This window comes from Panthera pardus, unplaced genomic scaffold (genome assembly GCF_024362965.1).
Source record: "Panthera pardus isolate Hobbes unplaced genomic scaffold, ASM2436296v1 HiC_scaffold_8, whole genome shotgun sequence".
NCBI classification, from domain to species: Eukaryota; Metazoa; Chordata; class Mammalia; order Carnivora; family Felidae; genus Panthera; species Panthera pardus.
This window is the reverse complement of record NW_026527013.1, coordinates 127248591-127269963: the sequence shown is the minus strand read 5'-3', so window position 1 is coordinate 127269963 and position 21373 is coordinate 127248591. Positions and strand designations below refer to the sequence as shown.

Below are 21373 nucleotides of genomic sequence, written 5' to 3'. Positions count from 1 at the left end.
ACAATTATTTCCTGAATTATAGTTCTTTGTCAGGGTTGGATGTTGGGTTTTCCTTAAATGTCTGATATTCCTTGGACACCTGTGTTTATGAAGGACTACATCAAATTCCAGATTGCTGTGAAAAGCAAGTTTCCTCAGCAATTAGATAGCCATTTGAACAGAAGCTATGGTTCTGTGTAAGTTGTCAGGGCATCTCAACCAGCAGGCACCTGCAGGTATGTGGATGACTTACAGAAGCTATTGTTTCCTACACATGCCCAAGTAAGGAGGCTTTACTCTGGGAGTGGAATGGTGTCATTACTCATCCTTCCCTTCCCCAAGCGAAAATTTACTTCACCTCTACTCTACTTTCCATAGCACCCCAATACCCTCACTGAGGAGCCTCCCTGGGAATAGGATAATCTGTTTCCTTGAAAATTTATTGTTTTAGGTTTTACCCTAAAGAAAAAGCTATCTCAGTTAATAGCAGTTTAGCTGGAGGAAAGAAGGGCAGGGGTTCCCAATGCAGTTCTTCAATTAATCAGCATGACTGAACACTGGCCCATTCCTTTTGTCTCCCCACACCCCCACCACCCAAATCTGAGCCTTAAAGTGTCTCTAGGATACCTGGCCATGGTTCTCTTTTCTCTCAATCCAATCCCTTCTGCTTTATTCCCTCCTGGAATGTCTCAAAAATCCTCCTCTTCTCCAGAACTTTTAGGACTTCATTCTTATATTTTCTGTTATTGGGACCAAGAAAGGGGGAAAACAATCATGGTTGATTATACTCAATCTGTCATCTGGAATTGAAGGTACCAGCATTAACATAAATATAAAAACTTTGGAGATCTACTGGTGGTACCAACATCTTCTTTCCTAGTGTGTTCTTTTAATTGCTAAATAAACTTTCACTTCAGAAAATTAAAATAACTACCCTAAGAATGTACAAATTTTTAATTGTCCTTCAGCAACCTGAATTCTCAAAGAACTAATCTCAGAATTGAAACTGAAACTCATAGCACAAACAATTGCCTAAAACCAACCGTCAGATCAGGAGTTAATTATGCCAATTCTGGAACACCAAAAAAATCTCATGGCTACTATATGCCCTATAGTATCTAATTCAAGACATATTCAATCCAGAAAACTTGAAGAATTATAAAAATTCATTCAAGAAAAAGACTAAAAGTCACGTTATAGATATTACTATTTTGCCCAGAAGGAAAAAAAAGACTGGTAGATTTCATGTATCGATTTGTGTAGGGAAGATAGATTAAGCTATTGTATTGATCATTTCTTAAATATAGTTTTCTATTTTTTACCATACACCTGTACAGACTAAAAAGAAGAAAACACGTAAGTTATTGAGAAAACTTTTATGTTGATTCCTGGCCTTCCAGTTGCTTATATATCAAACTATACACACATAATACACATACCCCCATAGATTACCTAAGTATATTTTTGATATTTAGTTTGTATCTAAGGTGTGCATGACTCAGGGTCCATTTTTTCCTTGCAAAAATTATACCAAAGAGTCAAAAGGGAGGTTTAAAAAAAAAAAAAGGGGGACATTCAAATCAATGTTCAGAATGGGAAAACAAGGGGTAATCTGGTCCAGAAGAAAAAGGGGACAGATGCTGACAACGTAAAGTTAATCCTGTTTGAGGTTTTTTGTTTTTGCTTTTTGCTGCATTTGTTCTGTTCATAGGCTACAGATAATCCTCAGACCAAAATTCAAGGTATGGCCATTTTCTTATCAAGCAAAAGAGGTAGATGGGGCACTTGGGTAGCTTAGTCAGTTAAGCCACCAACTCTTGATTTCAGCTTGGGTCATCATCTCATGGTTCCTGAGGTTCATGAGATTGAGCCCAGCATGGATCTCGGAGCTGTCAGTGCTCCCGTTCTCTCTTCCTCCTTCTCTGCCCCACCCCCTGCTCTCTCTCAAAAACTAATAAACATTAAAAAAAAAAAGTAGTAGGTATATCTTCCAGGAAATAATTAAGATTCATAAATTAATAGCATAATTCCATTTTCTTCAGTTTGAAAATTAAAGACAATTATTAACAAATATAGCTTTATGTAAAATCTCTTTTTCCCAATCAGGCCTAAAGAGGAAAGAATACTTGCTCCTAGCAAGCAAATACATCAAAATCATAATTAACAAAATCTTTAAACTACAAAAACTTGTGAGGGAAGGATGATAAGAAAGTAAGAGTTTTTCAGGGTTTCAGGTCAAAAATAATTTCTGGAATATGGTCTATGGTCAGCATAAGCAGCCCCATTGTTTATATATCCTCCATAGCTCCAGACTACAGAATAAACTTAACAATAAAGTGACAACTGACGTTATATTGTAAATATTATATTTCTCTCACTCACACACAATGTTTTATGAGACATTTACTAGTTTTAATGTATCCATAGGATTAATACTCATATGGAGTAGAATGCAAAAAGTGCAGAACTAAAGAAGTCAAATGAAAACAAAAGCACACGTTTCTTAGGATTTAAAAATATTGCACATAATAAGTTTGCACAGAAATTACTGGCTGTATCAACAGAATGAGGTATTAGTCAATCTCTAGATAAAGATGAGTGCAAAGAAGAGGAGCCACACACAAGAGATACATAAATCCATAGAAGACCTAGCGCGCCAACGACTAAGAGAAATGTGAAAAGATGTGTAAATGAGCTATGATTTCAACACTACAAAATCATTAGCCAGGGACCAAACATGTAACAATGTCTTGGCAATATTTCAAAAGTTTTCAACTGTCTTTCAGCCTAAATGGCTATAAGCAATACAATCATTTCCCTTACTCCAATTTTACTACAGAAAGGTATGGTTCTGTGGTAAATATTAAACCGTGACTTTCTGAAACTTTCAGTGGAAAGATACTATTATCCTTTGTTGAGTGACTCAATTGCAGTTTCATGTACATTTAGCAACCCAAATCAGAGATGCTGCAGAGCATGCAACTTTAAATTAGCAAAGGTTTCACTGCAAAAACCACTGAAGTTCACAAATTTAAATCTACAGTAAGTTTTAAAGTTTAACTTTTAAATACGTATCAGGCAAACTCAATCTTTTCTTGGTAATAAAACTGGCCACGCAAGTAAGCCCAAGGGCAAGTAGAGAAAGAAAGACCAGGCAGAATTATAATATCTTTTGTTTTTTTTTAAAAGAATGTTTCCTAATCAGGAAAATTAATAATTATCTATTTCTCTAACTGAATGTTGCTGAATTTTCAAAAACCATTTAAATACATTTAATATCTATATCAAGTTAAGTGAAATCATGCACTTGTCAAAATAGTTCACAGAAAACTGTTTTGCATCAAAGATATTGAAGAGTCAACTAGTTGGATTTAGTGAGGACAAACAGTGAACTACTGTCCTGAACAGTCAGTGTATGTAGTAACCATATTTCCTCTTCGTTGTGTGACAGTCCTGCAGTGCTTGCTAGATCCATGGAATCTATTTTCAGTCTGTACTGTGTGCCGATTGGTGGTGTCAAAACCACTAAAAGAAAACATTTTCTCCATATCTTCAAACATGTCATCAAACAGTCCACCTCCAAAAGAAAACTCCTGGAAATGATGTCTTTGTCTACTGGAACCATCCTGGCGTGTCTGGAAGTGATTTTCAAAAGGCTTCTTGGACCGAGTGTTTTGGTTTTGACCAAAAAATCCAAAGTCTTTAAATAAATCATCAAAATTAAAGTTAAATGATTGCTCAAAAGGGCTTCCGTTAGCTCTTTGTCCTTTACCATTAGTAAAAGCACTGTGTCCAAGTGTATCATACTCTTTTCGCCTGTTAGCATCTGAGAGTGTTTCATATGCTAAAGGAAATAAAAATATTAGTAACTGAAGGTAATCAAAATTACATATAACCCAACCTCTTCAAATAAGTGAATTCAATTCTCTATTTTAGGGAAGAATATCATACCATCAATAAAACCAAAACATTATAAACGTAGGAAAAAGGTAAAATGAAAGTTACAATAGGCAGGGCCTTTGTCTTGTTCACTGTACAGTATCGGCCGTTAGCATATGCCTGCCCCCAATAAATATCCAATAAATATTTGTTAAATGAATGCTACCATTACTTAAAGGTAAGCATATGGGTAACAATTAGTTATTTTTCATATTATTTGGGTAAAACTATTCTTGTATTAAATAACTTAATGGCTCAATATAACTTTAATTAGTTATATTTAGAAGAATTAAGATTTCTCACTTCCTTACTAGTTGAAGTAAATGTTTAATTCCAACTGTCTATTCAATTACCCCCATCCACCATTAATTACCATATGTTCAGTGCAACTTGTTTCAGGGCTAGTCTTAAGCTAAAATTTGTTTCATATTTTTTCTTTAAAGACAAATGTCGTTTTTAAACATATATGAAGAAAAAACCCACATTTCAAAATCTATTTAAACTTTTTACACTTAATATTTTTATATTTAATCTCCATACTTAGTAAAAACCATGTTTCATAGGTTAGCTTATAAGTTTTGGGAACCTAAAATTCCTTTTAACATGTAAACAATAAGCTACTTCATAAACAATAAAAGAAAGAAGTAATACATTATCAACATTTTAAGATCTATATGTCAATAAAAATGCATACTACCATTTATCCATCCATCCAGGAATCAAAGTACTTATCATAAGAAAATAGTCTCAAGAATCTCCCTTTATTTAAATGTAGATCCCTCTCTGCCACCCACCTCCACAGTATCTCCAAATACATACACTTCTTAGCTATCATTCTCCTTTACTAGTTAATATCTGTGAGGCCTCAGAGACAGTCATTTACTTACCTTCTGCAATCTCTCTGAATTTTGCTTCAGCATCAGGGCTCTTATTTTTGTCAGGATGGTACTTCATGGCCAACTTGTGAAAAGCTTTCTTGATTTGGCGCTCTGATGCTGATTTTGGCACACCTAAGATATCATAGTAACTTTTGGAGGCCAAAATTAATTCCGTTATCATTAAAATGCAGATTGCAAAGACGAAAACTGACTGGGGAGTAGCCATTTTTAATATCCTAAAAAAGAAAAAAAAAATTATCCATGGAGCTAACGTTAAGATTTTTTAAAATGAAACCCAGTGAACTTTTAGGATACAAGCTATACTTCCTGCAGTATTAAAACTGTTAAGCATATAGTATCTTGTACTTGTTTCCATGTTATTTCAGTTTACAGGTTTTATTACCCCTACATTGGTTGTAATCTTCTTGAAGGCAAATATAATTCAACCAAAGTGGGAAAAAATCTCCTTTGCTTTACCTTTCCACTAATACTCTGGTCATACACAGAGTAGACACAAAAATACTCAATAACTGATTTTTGCCAGTTAATATTGAAGATTCATCATTTGCAAACATTGTAAAAAGGGTGGGAAATCCAAGTAATTTTTCAAAGGATGTCAATTTCCCTTTCAAAAATTCATATTCTAAAAGGATTAAAAATAAAAGTATTTAACTTCACAGAAAAAGTACATTACCAAGGTAAACAGCCCAGTAGGTCTGAATTGATAATCTTCCCTTCCTAAGAATGTACCAACTTCAGCCTTCGTTTTGGCAAGGTGAGCCAAGTATTGCAAATAGGAAAATCTCATCATAATAGCATTGACAATACAGTAGAATGTAATGATTTTTTAATTGTAACATCCCAAATATTTAACAGAAAAATGGGTTTTGTTAAAAACTTGTAATTAACAGAATTTAACATTTCTCCTAAGGCTACCAGAAAAACGAACTGTCTTAGTCTTTACTTTGGATAAGCTAGTTATTTTCAAACTTCTCAGTAGTCATTAAAATATCTCTCTAACCTTAAAAGAAGTTTTACATTAGAATTCAGCTTAGAATTCTGGGTAGTATAGATTTAATGACTTGGGATTCAAAACGAATGTGACCCTGTTTTTTGAACTCTACTACAGGAGTTCTTAATAACCTATGATGACATTACAAGGCTGACGAAAGACAGTACGGTTTGTGGAAACTGCCTGCCTTTCTCTCCTGTGGCATTTTCTGAGCGTAATTAGCAGATGGATTCCTCCTTTCCAGAGAGTTACTCATAGTCACGGGCACCGAGGATCAAGTACGACCGTCTAAAGAACGCAGAGGGAGTACTGCGGACGCCACAAAGACTGCAGGTACTTCCCTAGTCAGAGGGTGGGTCTGAAACTGACAGGGAGGCACATATTACTGGTTTAATGAAGGATACTCCACAGTTTAGTATCTGACACTTTTTTTAGGAGACCGACTTTTGTATCATACTTCTCCTTCCCAAGAGGGACCCATCGGACAGCAGCCTGGGCCTTACTCCCCAGAGCCGGTGGGCGGTTGGGCTGCACTGTCCAGCCCTTACCCCAAGACGACCCCATACGCGTCCCGTCCGTCCAGGCACCGCCCTCGCGGCTGTCCGCGGCCCGGAGGCCAGCCCTGGGAAGAGCTGTCCGACGCCCGAAAAAGCCAGCGGCCAACCCAAAACACAAAACGCCCTATTCTGTGGTTCGGTCATCTCCTTTTTCCTCGTCCCTCAAGAACACCAGGCAGCCTGAAGCGCTCGCGACGACCGTGGCGACCACCGAGAGGTCAGTCTACAAAGACCGGCCGAAGCCCTGGGGACACTCTAAACACCCCTCCCCGCGACCTCCCGGCCTCTCCCCACATCCTCACCCTCCGACTGCTGCTGCTCAACAGAGCAGAGGCGCCGGGAGACTGACGACCGTCTCCGCACAGCTGCTCGGCCCGGCCGTTCGCCCAGGTCTCCACGGCCTCCCCTAGCCGGCGGGCGCCCCACTGCCGGTTGCACACCGACCTGACGCTCCGCCTGCCGCCGCCGCCGCCGCGACCCCTCTCAGCCCGCTCCCCACTGGCCAGCGGCCGCTACTGGCTCCGCCACCTCAGGAGAAGACCTACACGAAACGCTTCCCTATTGGCTCCCGCTTCCCCACCTGACCCTGGCGCCCTACGCGCACGTGGAAAACTGTTGTTGCCGCTCAGCCGGTGCGTCACTTCCGGCCCCAACCTCCAGAAAGGGCCGTGCTGAAGCCTGAAGAAGCGGAAGTGAGTCGACGATTGCAGCGTCTTTCCTCTCGGCCTATTCCGGCGCAGGCGCGGTGGCCTCGGACGGCCTGGACTTGGCGGCCCCACCTTGGCAAGGAGGTTCCGCCAGCGCCCCTCGTCGGCCTGGGCCTTCTGGGCCGCACCCGAGCGATGCCTCGCTATTGCGCAGCGATTTGCTGTAAGAACCGTCGGGGACGAAACAGTAAGGACCGGAAGCTGAGTTTTTATCCGTAAGTTGTCCTTCGAGCAGAAGCGTCAGACGCCTTGTCTTTGGGCCACTGTCCTGTGGCCGTTGTAGCCACGGTTTGGGGTTATCTGGAAATTCGTCCTCGGCTCTCCGGGCGTGGCTCTTCACTGCGCGGGAGGAGGATGTTAAGGGTCGAGTTGAGTTTACCTAGAAATGCCCTGGGCTAGGACACTGGGCTGGTGGCGAGGCATATAGGGGCCTTTTTGGGTGTTAAATAGCCCCCTAAAACAGTAGAGTTTGGGCGGTGCTCCGTGGATTTCCGAGCGTTTCCCCACCTCACCTGATCTCATTTTATTGTACGACGTTAACCACCACTTAAGGCACACATCAAACCCGCCAAGTGGGACGTTGCATTCACAGTTAATTTACACCTTCTGTGAGTTAGGTTGCATAGATGTTCTTAAGTCCGTCTTCTCCCGACGAAACTAAGGCCCTTCAGAAAGTAGGTTACCTTGAAGTTCTGTGACAAAGCCAGAATTACAACCTGTGCCCTGCTCAGGGCTCTGTAGACTCTTCATTCGTACAGACAACAGGCTAAGTGTTGTTCCAAACTACTACTGCCACGAAATATTTCCGTGAACCCACAGAAGTGTTCGTTTTTATTCAGAAGAAGAGGGAAGCAGTAGTAACTCGGAGTCCAAGCTCCAAAGCCAGACTTAGTAGGTTCACAACCTGGCTCCCCTACTCTGTAGCTGAATGACCTTCTGCAAAGTTTGAACTCTCTGTGCCTGAGATCTCTCACCCGTGGAGTTATTAATTGTACCTACTTCACACTTTGTGTGTAAATAGGTAAAGCTGCACTTGACAGTCAGTACGTGCTTAATATATGTGAGAATCAACGTATTTGCAATATTTTGTTTCCTTTTTTTCTTGTTTGTAAAAATAATTCGTTTAGCTCTAACCTGGTCCTCTTTTACTCTTGTAGATTTTCACCAGCTATTTTTTGAAGCCTGTTTTACTTTAAACCAGAAACTCTGTGTTCGTGGATACAGTTGCTTTCCATGATCTTAACTAATGGAAAAAAAAAACAAACAAAAAAACCCCCCAAAAAACCCTGGTAACCCAAAATAACTTACATATGGCAATATTTCCAGGATTGTCTCCCACCCGTAGCCCACAAGATGCAGAGTGATTTTTGAGAGGAGTTGTTAGTTATCAATAGCTGTGACTCTGAGGTTTGTAGCAAAAAATCATGTTAAACTTGATTTAGCCTCATATTTCCCAGATTTATTTGGCCTTGGATTTAGGGGGAATAATGCCAGACTCCAAATTCTTTTAAGTTAATCTTTCCATAGTTACTGTTTTTAAGGAGGGAAAAATAATAATGCCAGAGGAGGTCAATTGTAAAGATTTTTTTCCTCCAATTATGAATTTACTGCAAGTGGGTTTTTTATGTTTTTTATTTCCATATGTAGTCTGAAAAATAAAAATTGAATTAGTTTTAGTCCCCTAATAGCACCAAACTTGAAGAATTGAATTTGTTAATGCTAACACTGTAATAAGCTCTACTGTATACTAATTTGATAATTCAGTTTACGTGTGTATATAATATTCAGTTTATACTGTGATTATTTTATACTTTTTGGGGGATTAATATGGCATTGAAACAAAATTACTGAGCAAATTGAACCACACTGTAAAGATACGAAGTTGTTCAGGAAACCTATTCCAGGAGATTTCTTAGAGATTTACCTGCTGAGAAAGTATTGCAGTCCAGTTACTAATGAGGATATGCACAAACTGATTTTTTTAAATTATTTATTTATTTTTTTTTTTTTAGTTTGGTAACTTAGTATAGGTACAATAGAAATCTGCAAACAGTGTGCTTATACATAAAATGACATTTAAAAATATTGTAAAAGGCATATTCCCTTTTTAGATGTAGCAGAAAAAGTATGAACTTACCTATGGCTAACAGAATTTAGGTCTTCTGAAAAGAAAATTATTTTTGCCTTTAAATGTCTTTTCTGGTTATGTGTGTTATACTTACAATCTAAATTACTGATACATGCAAGGTTAAAAGTTTTTCAAGCCATGTATGAATATTGTATCTATGGTAAGAACTTACAAAGGTAGATCATCTGATTATTCCATATAAGGGTACCTGGGTTAAAAATTGTTTCCTACAAAGTACCCAGACTCCTTTTCCTTAGCATCTTCTAAAAATTTTTTTATTTTAATGTTTATCTTTATTTTTGAGACAGAGAGAGACAGAACATGAGTGGGGGAGGGACAGAGAGAGAGGCAGACACAGAATCCGAAGCAGGCTCCAGGTTCTGAGCTGTCAGCACAGAGCCCGACGCCAGGCTCAAACTCGTCAACTGCGAGATCGTGACCTGAGCTGAAGTCGGATGCTCAACTGACTGAGCCACCAGGCACCCCTCCTTAGCATCTTCTAAAGTTATCAATATTTGCAGGGGTGCAGGGGGAGGCATGCTATTACAAAGCATAACCTAAATGGTTGGGATTGAGAGGGAATGTATAATTGCTGCTTTCTATATAAGAAACCTTATGTCGTTACTATTTTTTAAAAATAAGAATTGAGACTTCTCATAAAATCATTGAAATATGAATTACTGTTAACTTTTGTTTAATGGAGTTTAACTGAAACCTATTTAGATTGGTAGGAAAAGTTTTCTCTCAGATTCTGTCATTAGCCTAATTTTGCCTATAACACACATTTCATTATGTTAGCACCAACTCTAAACAGAGGTTATTTTCAGCCCAGGAACAGCACAAAAAAGAACTGTCTTACTTTTCTCTGTCTTTTCTCTTTGATTTCAATTTCATGTTATAAAATATGAGTCTGTTCAGGGGCGCCTGGGTGGCTCGGTCGGTTAAGCGGCCGACTTCGGCTCAGGTCATGATCTCGTGGTCCGTGAGTTCGAGCCCCGCGTCGGGCTCTGTGCTGACAACTCAGAGCCTGGAGCCTGCTTCGGATTCTGTGTCCCCCTCTCTCTCTGCCCCTCCCCTGTTCATGCTCTGTCTCTCTCTGTCTCAAAAATAAATAAATGTTAAAAAAAAAATTTTTTTTTAAATAAATAAATAAATAAATAAATAAAATAAAATATGAGCCTGTTCTTTACAACATTTTTAGTTCTTGTGTCAGTTTTCTTTCATAACTTGAATTTTAGGGTTCTTAGTTTATTGGTCATATAAGTTTAGAAATAGTAGACTAAATTATGTATGGATAGACTTGAGGCTGATTCTGGTAAAGGGCATGGAATATTAGTACTTTTATAAAATATAGTATTCATTGTCAACTAAATCACTTACTTGAACTAACTTTTTTTTAAAAAATGTTAATATTAATAAGGGCCTAAAGTTAAATACTCCCTTGAAATATAGAAAAGACACCATTTGACTTATTAGTATATAGATAGTATCAGTATAGAATACATTTGGATAGGACTTTGTAGTTTATGCCAAGCTCTTTCCCAGTTCTAGGCAAAATATACAACGAAATAAAAATATAATATAATCCACAGAAAATATGAGTAGATTTTATCCTTTGTTGGAACACACATATTTTACTTGAAGAGACTCTGAGTTCTGTTTTACCAGCCAGTCTTCTCAAAAGCTTTGGCTACATGTCTTAGAGCTTACTCATCTTTCCTCGAGAGGGGATGTAGTAATTATCACAAAGATGCTCTTACATGGTAGGGACTGTTGCCTTGCTTTTGCAGCACTCAGTGCATAGGTTACCCTATGTATGCAGTCCTGAAACTTGGCAAAATTGTAAAAATATAGCAAAGTTTTCCTTTTTTAATTTCAGGTTTCCTCTACATGACAAAGAAAGACTTGAAAAATGGTTAAAGAATATGAAACGTGATTCATGGGTTCCCAGTAAATACCAGTTCCTGTGTAGTGACCATTTTACTCCTGACTCTCTTGACATCAGATGGGGTATTCGATATTTGAAACAAACTGCAATTCCAACAATATTTTCTTTGCCTGAAGATAATCAGGTATTGGAGGCAGAGCATAGGGGAGAGGGGGATAATGCAGGGTGGTAGGTTGCAGGGTCGCAGGTAATGAGGTTAAGGGAGGGAGAGGGAAAGATAACTGCTGGGGAAACAGATGCTTGAGAAAAAGGAAGAACTAATTTATGCTTTTACTAAAAGTATGATAATTAAAAAAAAAAAAAATTAAACCATTGTGAAGCATACCTTAAGAACCAAAGATAACATGTGCATAAATCATTAAGTTATTGACATAAGATAGTGATCTAAGATTTTGTTACTGGTCTTTGAGTGATCTGAAATATTTCCATCATATATTGAATGTGCTTAATACTTTATAAAAAACACTTTGAAGTAATTTGAGTTGTTATGTGCTTAGAACTTTTTTTAACTGCATAAATTTGCTTGGCCAATTTATAATTAAATATTCAGCACTGACTAATAAGAGAATAAGGTTAGTGAGGACATCTTTAGAATTTGAAAATATTATTTTCTAGGAAAAAGACCCTTCCAAAAAAATATCTCAGAAGAAAAAATTAGATGATGAGAAAGAAGTATGCCTAAAAGCCAAGTCACAAGAATCATTTGCATCAAATGAGCTAAAGAAAAATACAGTTAATACAGATATTCTCCCTGAACACACAGAATTACTTAATTCTTCTACCTTGGTGAAGCCACCAGCTGCAAAAACAGAAGGTATACAAAATAACATATTAACTCTTAATCTGATTAAACAAGATACTGGAAAACCAGCATCTACCTTGGAAACATCAGTTACCCAAAACATAGGTGGTTTTCACACATCTTTTGAGAATCTCAATTCTACAACTATTACTTTGACAACTTCAAATTCAGAAGATATTCAACCATCTTTGGAAACCCAAGAAGTACTCGAAATCACTACGAATCATCTTGCTAATGCAAACTTTACAAATAATTCTGTGGAAATAAAGTCAGCACAGGAAAGTCCATTCTTACTCAGTACAATTACTCAAACAGTTGAAGAATTAAATACAAATAAAGAATCTGTTATTGCCATTTTTGTACCCACAGAAAATTCCAAACCTACGATTGATTCTTTTGTACCTGCTCAAAAAGAAACTGTGGAAATGGAAGATCTAGACGTTGAAGACTCCTTATATAAGGATGTAGACTATGAGACAGAAGTTTTACAAATTGAACATTCTTACTGCAGACAAGATATAAATAAGGAACATCTCTGGCAGAAAGTCTCTAAACTACATTCAAAAATAACTCTTCTTGAACTACAAGAACAACAGACTCTTGGAAGATTGAAGTCTTTGGAAGCTCTTATAAGGCAGCTAAAACAAGAAAACTGGCTATCTGAAGAAAATGTCAAGATTATAGAAAACCACTTCACAACATATGAAGTTACTATGATATAGAGTGTTAAGAGGTTTTAAAGCTGTGACTTTCATATAAGCTTTTTGCAGCCAAACCAAATTATATGTAAAGTGAACTTTTTTCCTGTATAAAGTTCTCATCTTAATGAAGCTAAGTGTTCTAATATTATGAACTGTATCCTGTTCTTATAATGTTCATTTTTGGGAAAAACTAGAGAGTTGTTGGGCTGTAGAGAAAAAGTTTCACTATTTGGTAATCTTCTAAATTAAAGTTAAGATAGAGTGAATAAATAATATGGTAATATGATTCATAAAATGGGAGAGCATGGATATGGTGAAAGGGATCCAGAAGAGAAATAGACTCTGGTATCAGTCCTGGTTCTACTATTAGCTTATGACTTGGGCAAGTTACTATTGAATATCAGTCTGTAATCTGTAAAATAAGGGCACTTCCTAAATCTAGTCTGTTTATAGTTCTTTTCCTTTCTATTCACGTACTTCTAATAGAACAAATTTTCTATAAGGTAATAAATACGTAATAATAGATATTGGCTAGCATTTGATGTTATTAACTATTGGATTATCCTCAAAATTCTGTGGTGTGTGACGTTTTGGCTATATAGTAATCTGTAGTAACAAAGGAAGGTACTCTTTATAATTTTATCCACTTGAACTAAAATAGCCATCCTTTAGCCAGTTCATAGAAGAGGTACCTTAAACTTCAAAGAACATGTATTTCAGTACCGTATATGTAGCTGACCATCATAATACAGAGTCACTTAATCTTAACATTCTGTATTTAAGGTTATAATTTGCAAACCAAAAGTTTTAATGAGGTTAATTTTTAAAAATCTATATATTACTTTATTTTAGAAATCATACCTTTTTATCTGTTTAATGTGTAACTTTTAAAAATGTGTGCTTTTGTCATTATTAAATTCCAGAATGATAGAGTAGTACTTAATATTCTACATGCCCACTTACATATATTTTATTAAAATACATAAGAAATTATAGATATTTGGTGATGTTCTTAGGCAAGTAGAGAAATGGTGATATAAATAAAAATACTGCTTATATCCATATGAATTTTTTAAAATGTGAAAGCAAAGACTTAATGGGAACAACAGAAATGTGAAAACAAAAAAGATCTTGTAAAATTGTCACTTCACATAATTAAAATGTTACTGATGGTGGTATTGAGCAAGTTCTGATCAGTGTGATTCATATTTTTTTCATTTTTTTTTTTTTTTTAAGTAAAAAATACTATTCAAGAAAGATTTTGAGAATTCTTGAGGTAGCATGTTTTTGGTCCTGGAAGATAGGAGGTGCTCAATAAATATTAGTTGACTGCACAGCAAATAGTATACTAATTGTTTTGTAAATTCACGGTGATTGTTTCTGACCACATTTTAGTTTTTTTAAGCTGATAAAGTTAATTGGTATTATATAAATATGTGTCTGCTAAATACAAAAAGTTGATTTAGACATGTCCTTATGTGCTCATGGGAGAAAAAAAGAAAAAAGTTTAAATTTTTTCATAAATTGTGTGCAGATAATTGGTAGAATTAATATGGTTACCTTTAAGTATTCTTATATTTCATTTTTACAGTACTTTAATAAAAATAGTATAGATGAAAATAACCTTGATAAGTCATTATGAAGTAATGTTTCAACTCTGTTTTTAACTGTGTATATTGTAGTTATTTTCCATTTGTTTGAAGTTGTAGTTTACTCAGGAATAATTTAAACTCATTGTATTTCTTTAAATTTAATAAATTATAAATATTTAAGATATTTTCTTGGCCTGCCTATATTCAATTCGGGATGTTTCCAACCTGTTAACTTCTAAATATATTTGGGGATTCTGATGAATTTTATTTCTTACTTGCATTATTATAGCAATCTCTTAGCTAATCTTGCCATATTTTTAATCCCTTCCATATCATTATGGATTCTGTCAGCTTTTTACTTCAACTATAGATCTAACTATAGCATCCACCCACTACTTAACTTTCCCAACTCAGAAATCTGAAATTACTCTTGAATACCTATAGAATAAAACCAAACTTGTTACTATATGTGATCCTATGTGATTGGCTTCATCATGTGTTCTAGCTGCACTACTTATTTAGCATTTTCCAAATATAGAGGTGACTTTCTTCCTGAAATTTAACCAGTCAAAATTGCAATTTGATTGAATTCCATCTCCTTTTTTCCAGTCAAAATTGTTTTCTCTCTGCTCCTACGGGGCTTCATTTTATAACACCATAACAGCGTTTGCTGTATACTTTTTTACTTCATGATATTTATGGCTGTTTTTTGACCAGATTGCAAGCTTTATAAAGCAGAATTTTCATTAATCACTTATTTCTTTGACAATGTAATATTCACTCAATAAATGTTTGGATGAACATTTTGAATTTGCCTACTTGATTCTTGTCACTTAAAATCAAGAACCTTCTTAACAGAATGGGTCCTTGATACCTTAGAATGTTTAGGGAAAGTTATAGGTCTTTACATAATCGTAGAAACATTCCATGTCTCCAGTGGACAATACAGTTTACCAATTATCTGCTATGCCATCTCTGAATTGTGTGTGTGTGTGTGTGTGTGTGTGTGTGTGTGTGTGTGGTAGACTATCCCCACTCAAATATTTTCTGTTTTCTATCCTATATAATTAAAAAGGAAGTAAGTCCAAGTATGGCTATAGAATATATCTCATTCTATATTCTTTCCTACACTGTGACCTTACCACTCCCTTATCAAGAGGTGAAATTTATTTCTCTACCTTTCTTAATCTGGTGGGCTATGTGAATGCTTTGACCAATAGAATACAGTGAAAGCCATGCAGCCAGTTCCAAACTTAGCCCTTAATTGGGTTGGCAGCTTTTACTTCTTTGGAACAGTATCTCTTCGAATGCTAGATGCCCTCTAAAATATGTGATTACCCTGATACCATACTGGAAAAGCCAAAGCCACATGGAGAGGCTCTAGAAAATGTGAAGAAGCCAAAAAGCAACTCAGTTTGTATCACAGAGTCCTGAAAGACAGTAATTGGAGTCAACAGGTATCTCTGGAATTGGAGGAAGAGGTGTGAAGACATGTTTTTTTAAAAGAATAGAATTGATATTAACAAGCAGTAGTCCTCACACAGCTTGGCAGGTGTCCCTTTCCTAAATTCAAAGGTTTGCAAGTTTATTCTCTGGAGAGGACAAAACAAATTCTTCAGAAAAGATCATGGGTATCCCTATACCGTACTGAAAAAGAGGTATTAAGTGAAAGTTTATAGTGAAAATTTGTATCATTAAGTGAAAGCTGAATAGTGAGCTCCAACCTAGCCTCTAACATATATTCAGTTCCCAGAACTGTGGCAACCAAACTTAAACCTTTTAATTTTCTCTTGGGAATTTGACAAACTCGTGATGATGAAACAAGATTTCACATTGGGAGTTCCAGCTGGGTCCAGCTAAGTCACTCTTCAGTAGTGATTCTTAACCCTTCACTGCATCAAAATCACTCGAGAGGTTTTAAAATGTTTCATTACTCAATCTGATTCAGTTAGGTATAAAACCTGAGTATCTGTGGTTTAAAATTTTTCCCAGGTGATTCTCCTATACAGCAAAAGTTGAGAATCATTGCTCTACAGTAAAGCTTATGGACATGGCTCATCCCCGAGTGAAGAGTTTCTCATCAGTGTCCTGCTGACAGTTGACAGTCAATTGTATTAGAGATAGCAACTAAAATAAGTACAAAACAGCAATTTAGAGAAAATACTGTTAAGTAGAAGAAGAGTTAGGGGAAAGAACCAAACTATACTTAATACTCTTGCTAAAAAGAGATGTATATTGTATACCTGAAAACAAAAACAATACATTTTTATTTATTTAAGAAATTTTTTAATGTTTATTTCTGAGACAGACAGAATGCGAGTGGGTTGGGAAAGAGAGACAGGGAGATGAATCTGAAACAGGCTCCAGGCTCTGAGCTGTCAGCACAGAGCCCGACACGGGGCTCCAACTCAGGAGCTGTGAGATCAGAACCTGAGCTGAAGTCGCGACACTCAACTGAGTGAGCCACCCGGGCCCCCTAACAATACATCTTTAAAAAGGAGTATTAAAAAGAACCCTAGTAATTTAAAGTGTGATATTAGGGACACACCGAGGCACATCATTTTTAAAAATCAAAACTTTAGACACAAAAAGAGGATCTTACTTCATCAAGAAAAAATCCACAAAGGGTCAAGAATAGGACAGCTTCAAACTTCTGAATGGCTACACTGGAAGCAAGACAAGAGATCAATGATTTGAAAATTATGAGAAAAAGGTTTCCAAGATCAAATCCTGTATCCAAAGTCTCAAAATATAGCATCCTCTCTTTTCTAAGGCAGCTATTGGAAAATGCATCCTAGGGAAACAAGGCTGTAAAAGAAAATTAAGAGAATGGCCTGTCTTATAAAATTATACCTGTGATGATATTTTATCATTCAATTGATCCCGACATTAGAAATAGGAAAAAGGAAATTCAAACTGAGAGAGAAGCAGAGAGAATCCCAAGTTGGTAGTTAAGGGAGGTCCCAATTTAATAGCCTGACCACCAGTCCAAATTAGAGTAGGGCAGAAGGCTCAGGGAGTTCTTCAAGAAGATAAAAATTGATGGAATAACTGACTGGGGTAGAATTTAGAGTTGAATTAATAGTAAATACAGAGAAAACTATGCAAACAAATCGGAACAAATACACAAAATATGTAGAATGGTCAAGCCGTTATTTCTTAGTACATACTAAGATACATAGTTAAAATAATGTAGTTAAAAAATACATAGTTAAAAAATACTTAGTACATCGTTAAAATAATGTAAATACAATATAAACACTGATATATTAGGAAGATAGTATGGGGCAGGGGGTGTGTGTGCCATGCGCATCCAGAGGCGTGCATATATAATTGTGCTGGGGCCAGGAGCAAGGAGTGGGATGATGTAATTGAAGCAAAATCCTCATCAACCGTAGCGGGATATCAAAAGATAATGCCTAAATGCAAAAACTTTAAAAATAGCAAATTAAGCATATTATTTTGAGTTAAATAGGTAAATACATAAAGAATCCACATATGTCATTGGAAATTGTTGACTCAGGAGTAAGAAATGGAGAAGGACTGCAGTTTTTTGTTTCAAGGCTTATAGGATGCTGACTTTTTAAGCACATGTTTAAGAGTAATGGGTTTATTTCTATTCATCCTTTAGGACTGACCTATTCATTATTTTATCTACAAAGCCTTCATTTGCCTTTCCAGATGCCCTTTTTAGTCTATTAGCTACCTTTACTTTTCCCTATCATAATATCTATCTTCCAGCGTCATTATTGCTTCTTTACTTGTTCTCATATCCCCAATATAAATTTTCATACCTTCAAAGTATAAGCTTTTTACATGCTTTTAATAAAAGCTTCATTGTGTAGCACAATTTCTCATACAGAGTAGGAGCTCCATAAATACTTGTCAAGTAAGTAACTTGTCACCTACTAAACCATATTTCAGGAATTATTTTGTTGGGTCTAATTCTGTCTCCACATTGAGACAGTCACTAGATAAGTTAACCAATTTGCAGCTCCATGATGCATTATTGCCCCATTATTCAAGCAGGCTCTGTTAAATTACTAACTTGAATTATAATGTAAATAATGCTACTTTATTTTTAATTTTTTTTTTATATTTGGAGACATTATAGCATCCAGTGGCCTGCAGCTTATAATCCACACAAATGTTCTGTAAATCTCACAAAAGCTTGAGAACATAGCTTTGACATATGGAATGCTACTTTAAATCTTTCATTGGCATGCTATAAATAGTACCTAGTAAATGTGAAGTACCATTTCTTCCAGACAAGAGTTTTGTAACTTGGAAGTCTGGACTTTAGGAAGTCTCCAGGAGGGTCACTGTATCCCCTAAAATTTAATGCGACATCTTATGTATATAGACATTTTTCTGGAAAGAGAAGCCATAATAATTTCTATTATATTAGAAAAGGGATAAATGACTCCAAAAAATTTAGACAATGCAATAATACCTTACATTCTACATTGTGCCATAGATCATAAAGCTCTTTACATACTTTATTTCCTAAGCACTCTGCAACAAAAACATAAGAAAATGTGTATTCTAGATTTGAATACACAAAACCCCCACCAATTTAGCTCTGTGGAATAGAACTGGGATTAAAAGGAAAATCGGCCCATATCCAAAAGTGGGCTGGGTAAATTCTACACAATTTTTAAGAGTTTCCAACCAGTGTTATTTCATATTTTCTGAAAAATAGATTTTAATGTTCAAATTAGTATATAGACTGTCAGAAAAACAAATTCAGAGATTATATAAGTACTATTTTGATTTTTGGAAAATACTATTTAAGTACACTTGTTTCTTGGTTATTGAAATATAATTCAAAATAAGAAGCAATGTAACAGGAGCCAATTTCAGAGCGAGCCTAATCTTTGTTTTTCTCAGTGCATGGTTCAGGTTTTACATTAATAAAAATGCATAGTGTTTTTAATATACACAACAGACTAGAATATCAAAAATGTGAAATGAGGTTAATTTTATTGAACTTGCCAATATGCTTAGTCTAGGGAAAATGAATTTACTGACATGAGACTAGAACATATCTGAACCATGGATGAGAAAAGAAGTCAATCAGTTCAATGATGGGGTATTAAAATATGAGAAGGAGTTTGGGAGGAATGAGGTGGGAGAGCAAAGAGCCTCATTCAGATTTTCCAGATAATCCTCAGACAATCATTAAATAAGAAAGCATTCATCTATTCCTCCCTGGAACGCTAAGTGTACTATGTTAAAGAGAGATTTGGTTTGCTATGTTAAAATTTGGTGCTTTCGAGGTCTGAAACATCTTTTGGCATATTAACTTACAGTCCACATGCAAGTTTAGTTTTATTAACTTGGGAAATGAGAAAATATGAAGGGAAAATATGTGGTAGAATATAGGAGGGGCATAGAGCTGAGACTCAGAAGACTGAGCAATCCGTCTTGCCTCAGAATTATAATCTAATCTCCTTTGTCAGGCAGAAGCACATTACTGGGTATCATCACAGAAATGCATTCCTGAAGACAAATACTGTAAACAAAGCCTTTTACTGAGAAAGACAGCAAAGCCAGTCCAAGGCACAGTGAGGTAAGCTGCTCCTTCTTTAGCAATAGCAAAATACTGAGGATGAAGAGACACCATTACTAAGAACAGGGAGTGGAGCATTTGGTTTTAACAAGTTATGTTTGGCACAGGAGAAATTGCTTCCAAACTTAGATTAAGTATTCCCACAAATGTCCCCTTTCTGTCTTTCTTTTGTTAATCTGGGCAGAACTGAAACAAGAACTTCATGGGTGGTGGGGCCTATGTATCACTGAAGAACCAGTTGCAATGTCACCTTTTCCATGTGGACACACATACACACACACACCGCTTAGTTTTTCACTCCTCTGTCTTTACAAACTCTATATCATTATAACTAGATAATTCTTTGTTGTAATTACCACCTTACATATCAGGTCTCTCTGATTACATTGCAAGTTACTAAGAAGTGGAGATTAACACTTACTCATCTTTGGCACTATAGGGGAGGAAAAAATTTCTCTGCCTTCTTAGATTGTGTGGGCCTGTGAAACAAACTGACAAGAGAAAAACAGTTTATTAGCACATGAACACGTGCATGGCACATACATGTGGGATAACTCCGCAATGGGTAACTAAAACGGGTGGTCAGAACTTGGGGCTTATATAGCATCTTAACAAAGAGAAGTGAGGGGCACCTGGGTGGCTCGGTTGGTTGAGCGTCCGACCTTTGATTTTGGCTCAGATCATGATCCCAGGGTCGTGGAATTGAGCCTTGCATTGTTGCAGAGCCTGCTTAGGATTCTCTCCCTCTACCACTCTCCCCCACTCATTCTCTCCCTCTCTCTCTCTCTGTCTCTCTCTCGGGTAAAACAAAAAAACAAAGAGCAGTGTAAGACAAAGGTAAAGGGGTTTAGGTCGGTAGGGATGGCAAGTTATGGCAAGGTAAATATATGGAGGAAACTTAGGGAAGATAGGGTTGTTTTAGTAAGTTCTTTTATGTAGCTTACTCTGATGCTGGTAAGTCTAGAGTTGTCTCTGGTAATTACGAATTATCCTGTTCTTCCTAATATAGGAGAGAGCCAGAAGGTTTTGTGTGTGTGTGTGTGTGTGTGTGTGTGTGTGTGTGTGTGTGTGTGTGTCTGCTTCTTCTCAGTTGTCCTCAACTGAAAGCAAAGTGATATGTTTTGGGGTGACATAATCTGACCCCCTTTAGCACCTAGTAGGCCCTCAATTAGTTTTGGGAAAACACAATAATATGCTGTCTCTTGTGGCTACATTTGAATGACAGATGGTGGATAAAGTATATAGCATTATGCTTATGTCTAATTACTTTTAAATGCTATAGAACACTAACTTAATAAGAATTTTAAATTGCTCAGTTTCAAAGCCTATTCTAATTCAGTGCTGGCTCTTTTGCCCTAACGTGTATCTCAAATTTACCTGTTAACAGCAAATAGAAGTTTAAGATAGTTAAGAATAGGGATATCACTCTTTTCAATTTGAGGCCTCATCTAGAAAGTCACAAAATATTTACTCCAAGATTTCAGTTTTCAATTGCAATATGTAAAATGATTTAAAAATAAATAAGACTCAAAAATCTAAAATCTAGTAGTGCTAAAGA

At 36.4% G+C, this 21373-nt stretch overlaps 2 protein-coding genes across 2 annotated transcripts; one reads left to right on the top strand and one right to left on the bottom strand.

The window, feature by feature from the left end:
* Positions 1 to 2330: 2330 nt before the first annotated feature.
* DNAJB9 (DnaJ heat shock protein family (Hsp40) member B9) lies at positions 2331 to 6912 on the bottom strand. The gene is made up of 3 exons (XM_019418117.2): positions 6668 to 6912; positions 4806 to 5032; positions 2331 to 3823 (listed from the first exon to the last, which is right to left on the bottom strand). Exons 2-3 carry the CDS (start codon positions 5020 to 5022, stop codon positions 3372 to 3374), a joined length of 669 nt encoding a protein of 222 aa, XP_019273662.1. The 5' UTR covers positions 5023 to 5032; positions 6668 to 6912; the 3' UTR covers positions 2331 to 3371.
* A 153-nt stretch (positions 6913 to 7065) lies between these two features.
* On the top strand, positions 7066 to 15053 carry THAP5 (THAP domain containing 5). Its single transcript, XM_019418115.2, has 3 exons — positions 7066 to 7287; positions 11080 to 11272; positions 11764 to 15053. The coding sequence occupies exons 1-3, from the start codon at positions 7208 to 7210 to the stop codon at positions 12670 to 12672; spliced, it is 1182 nt and encodes a 393-aa protein (XP_019273660.1). The 5' UTR covers positions 7066 to 7207; the 3' UTR covers positions 12673 to 15053.
* Positions 15054 to 21373: the final 6320 nt, after the last annotated feature.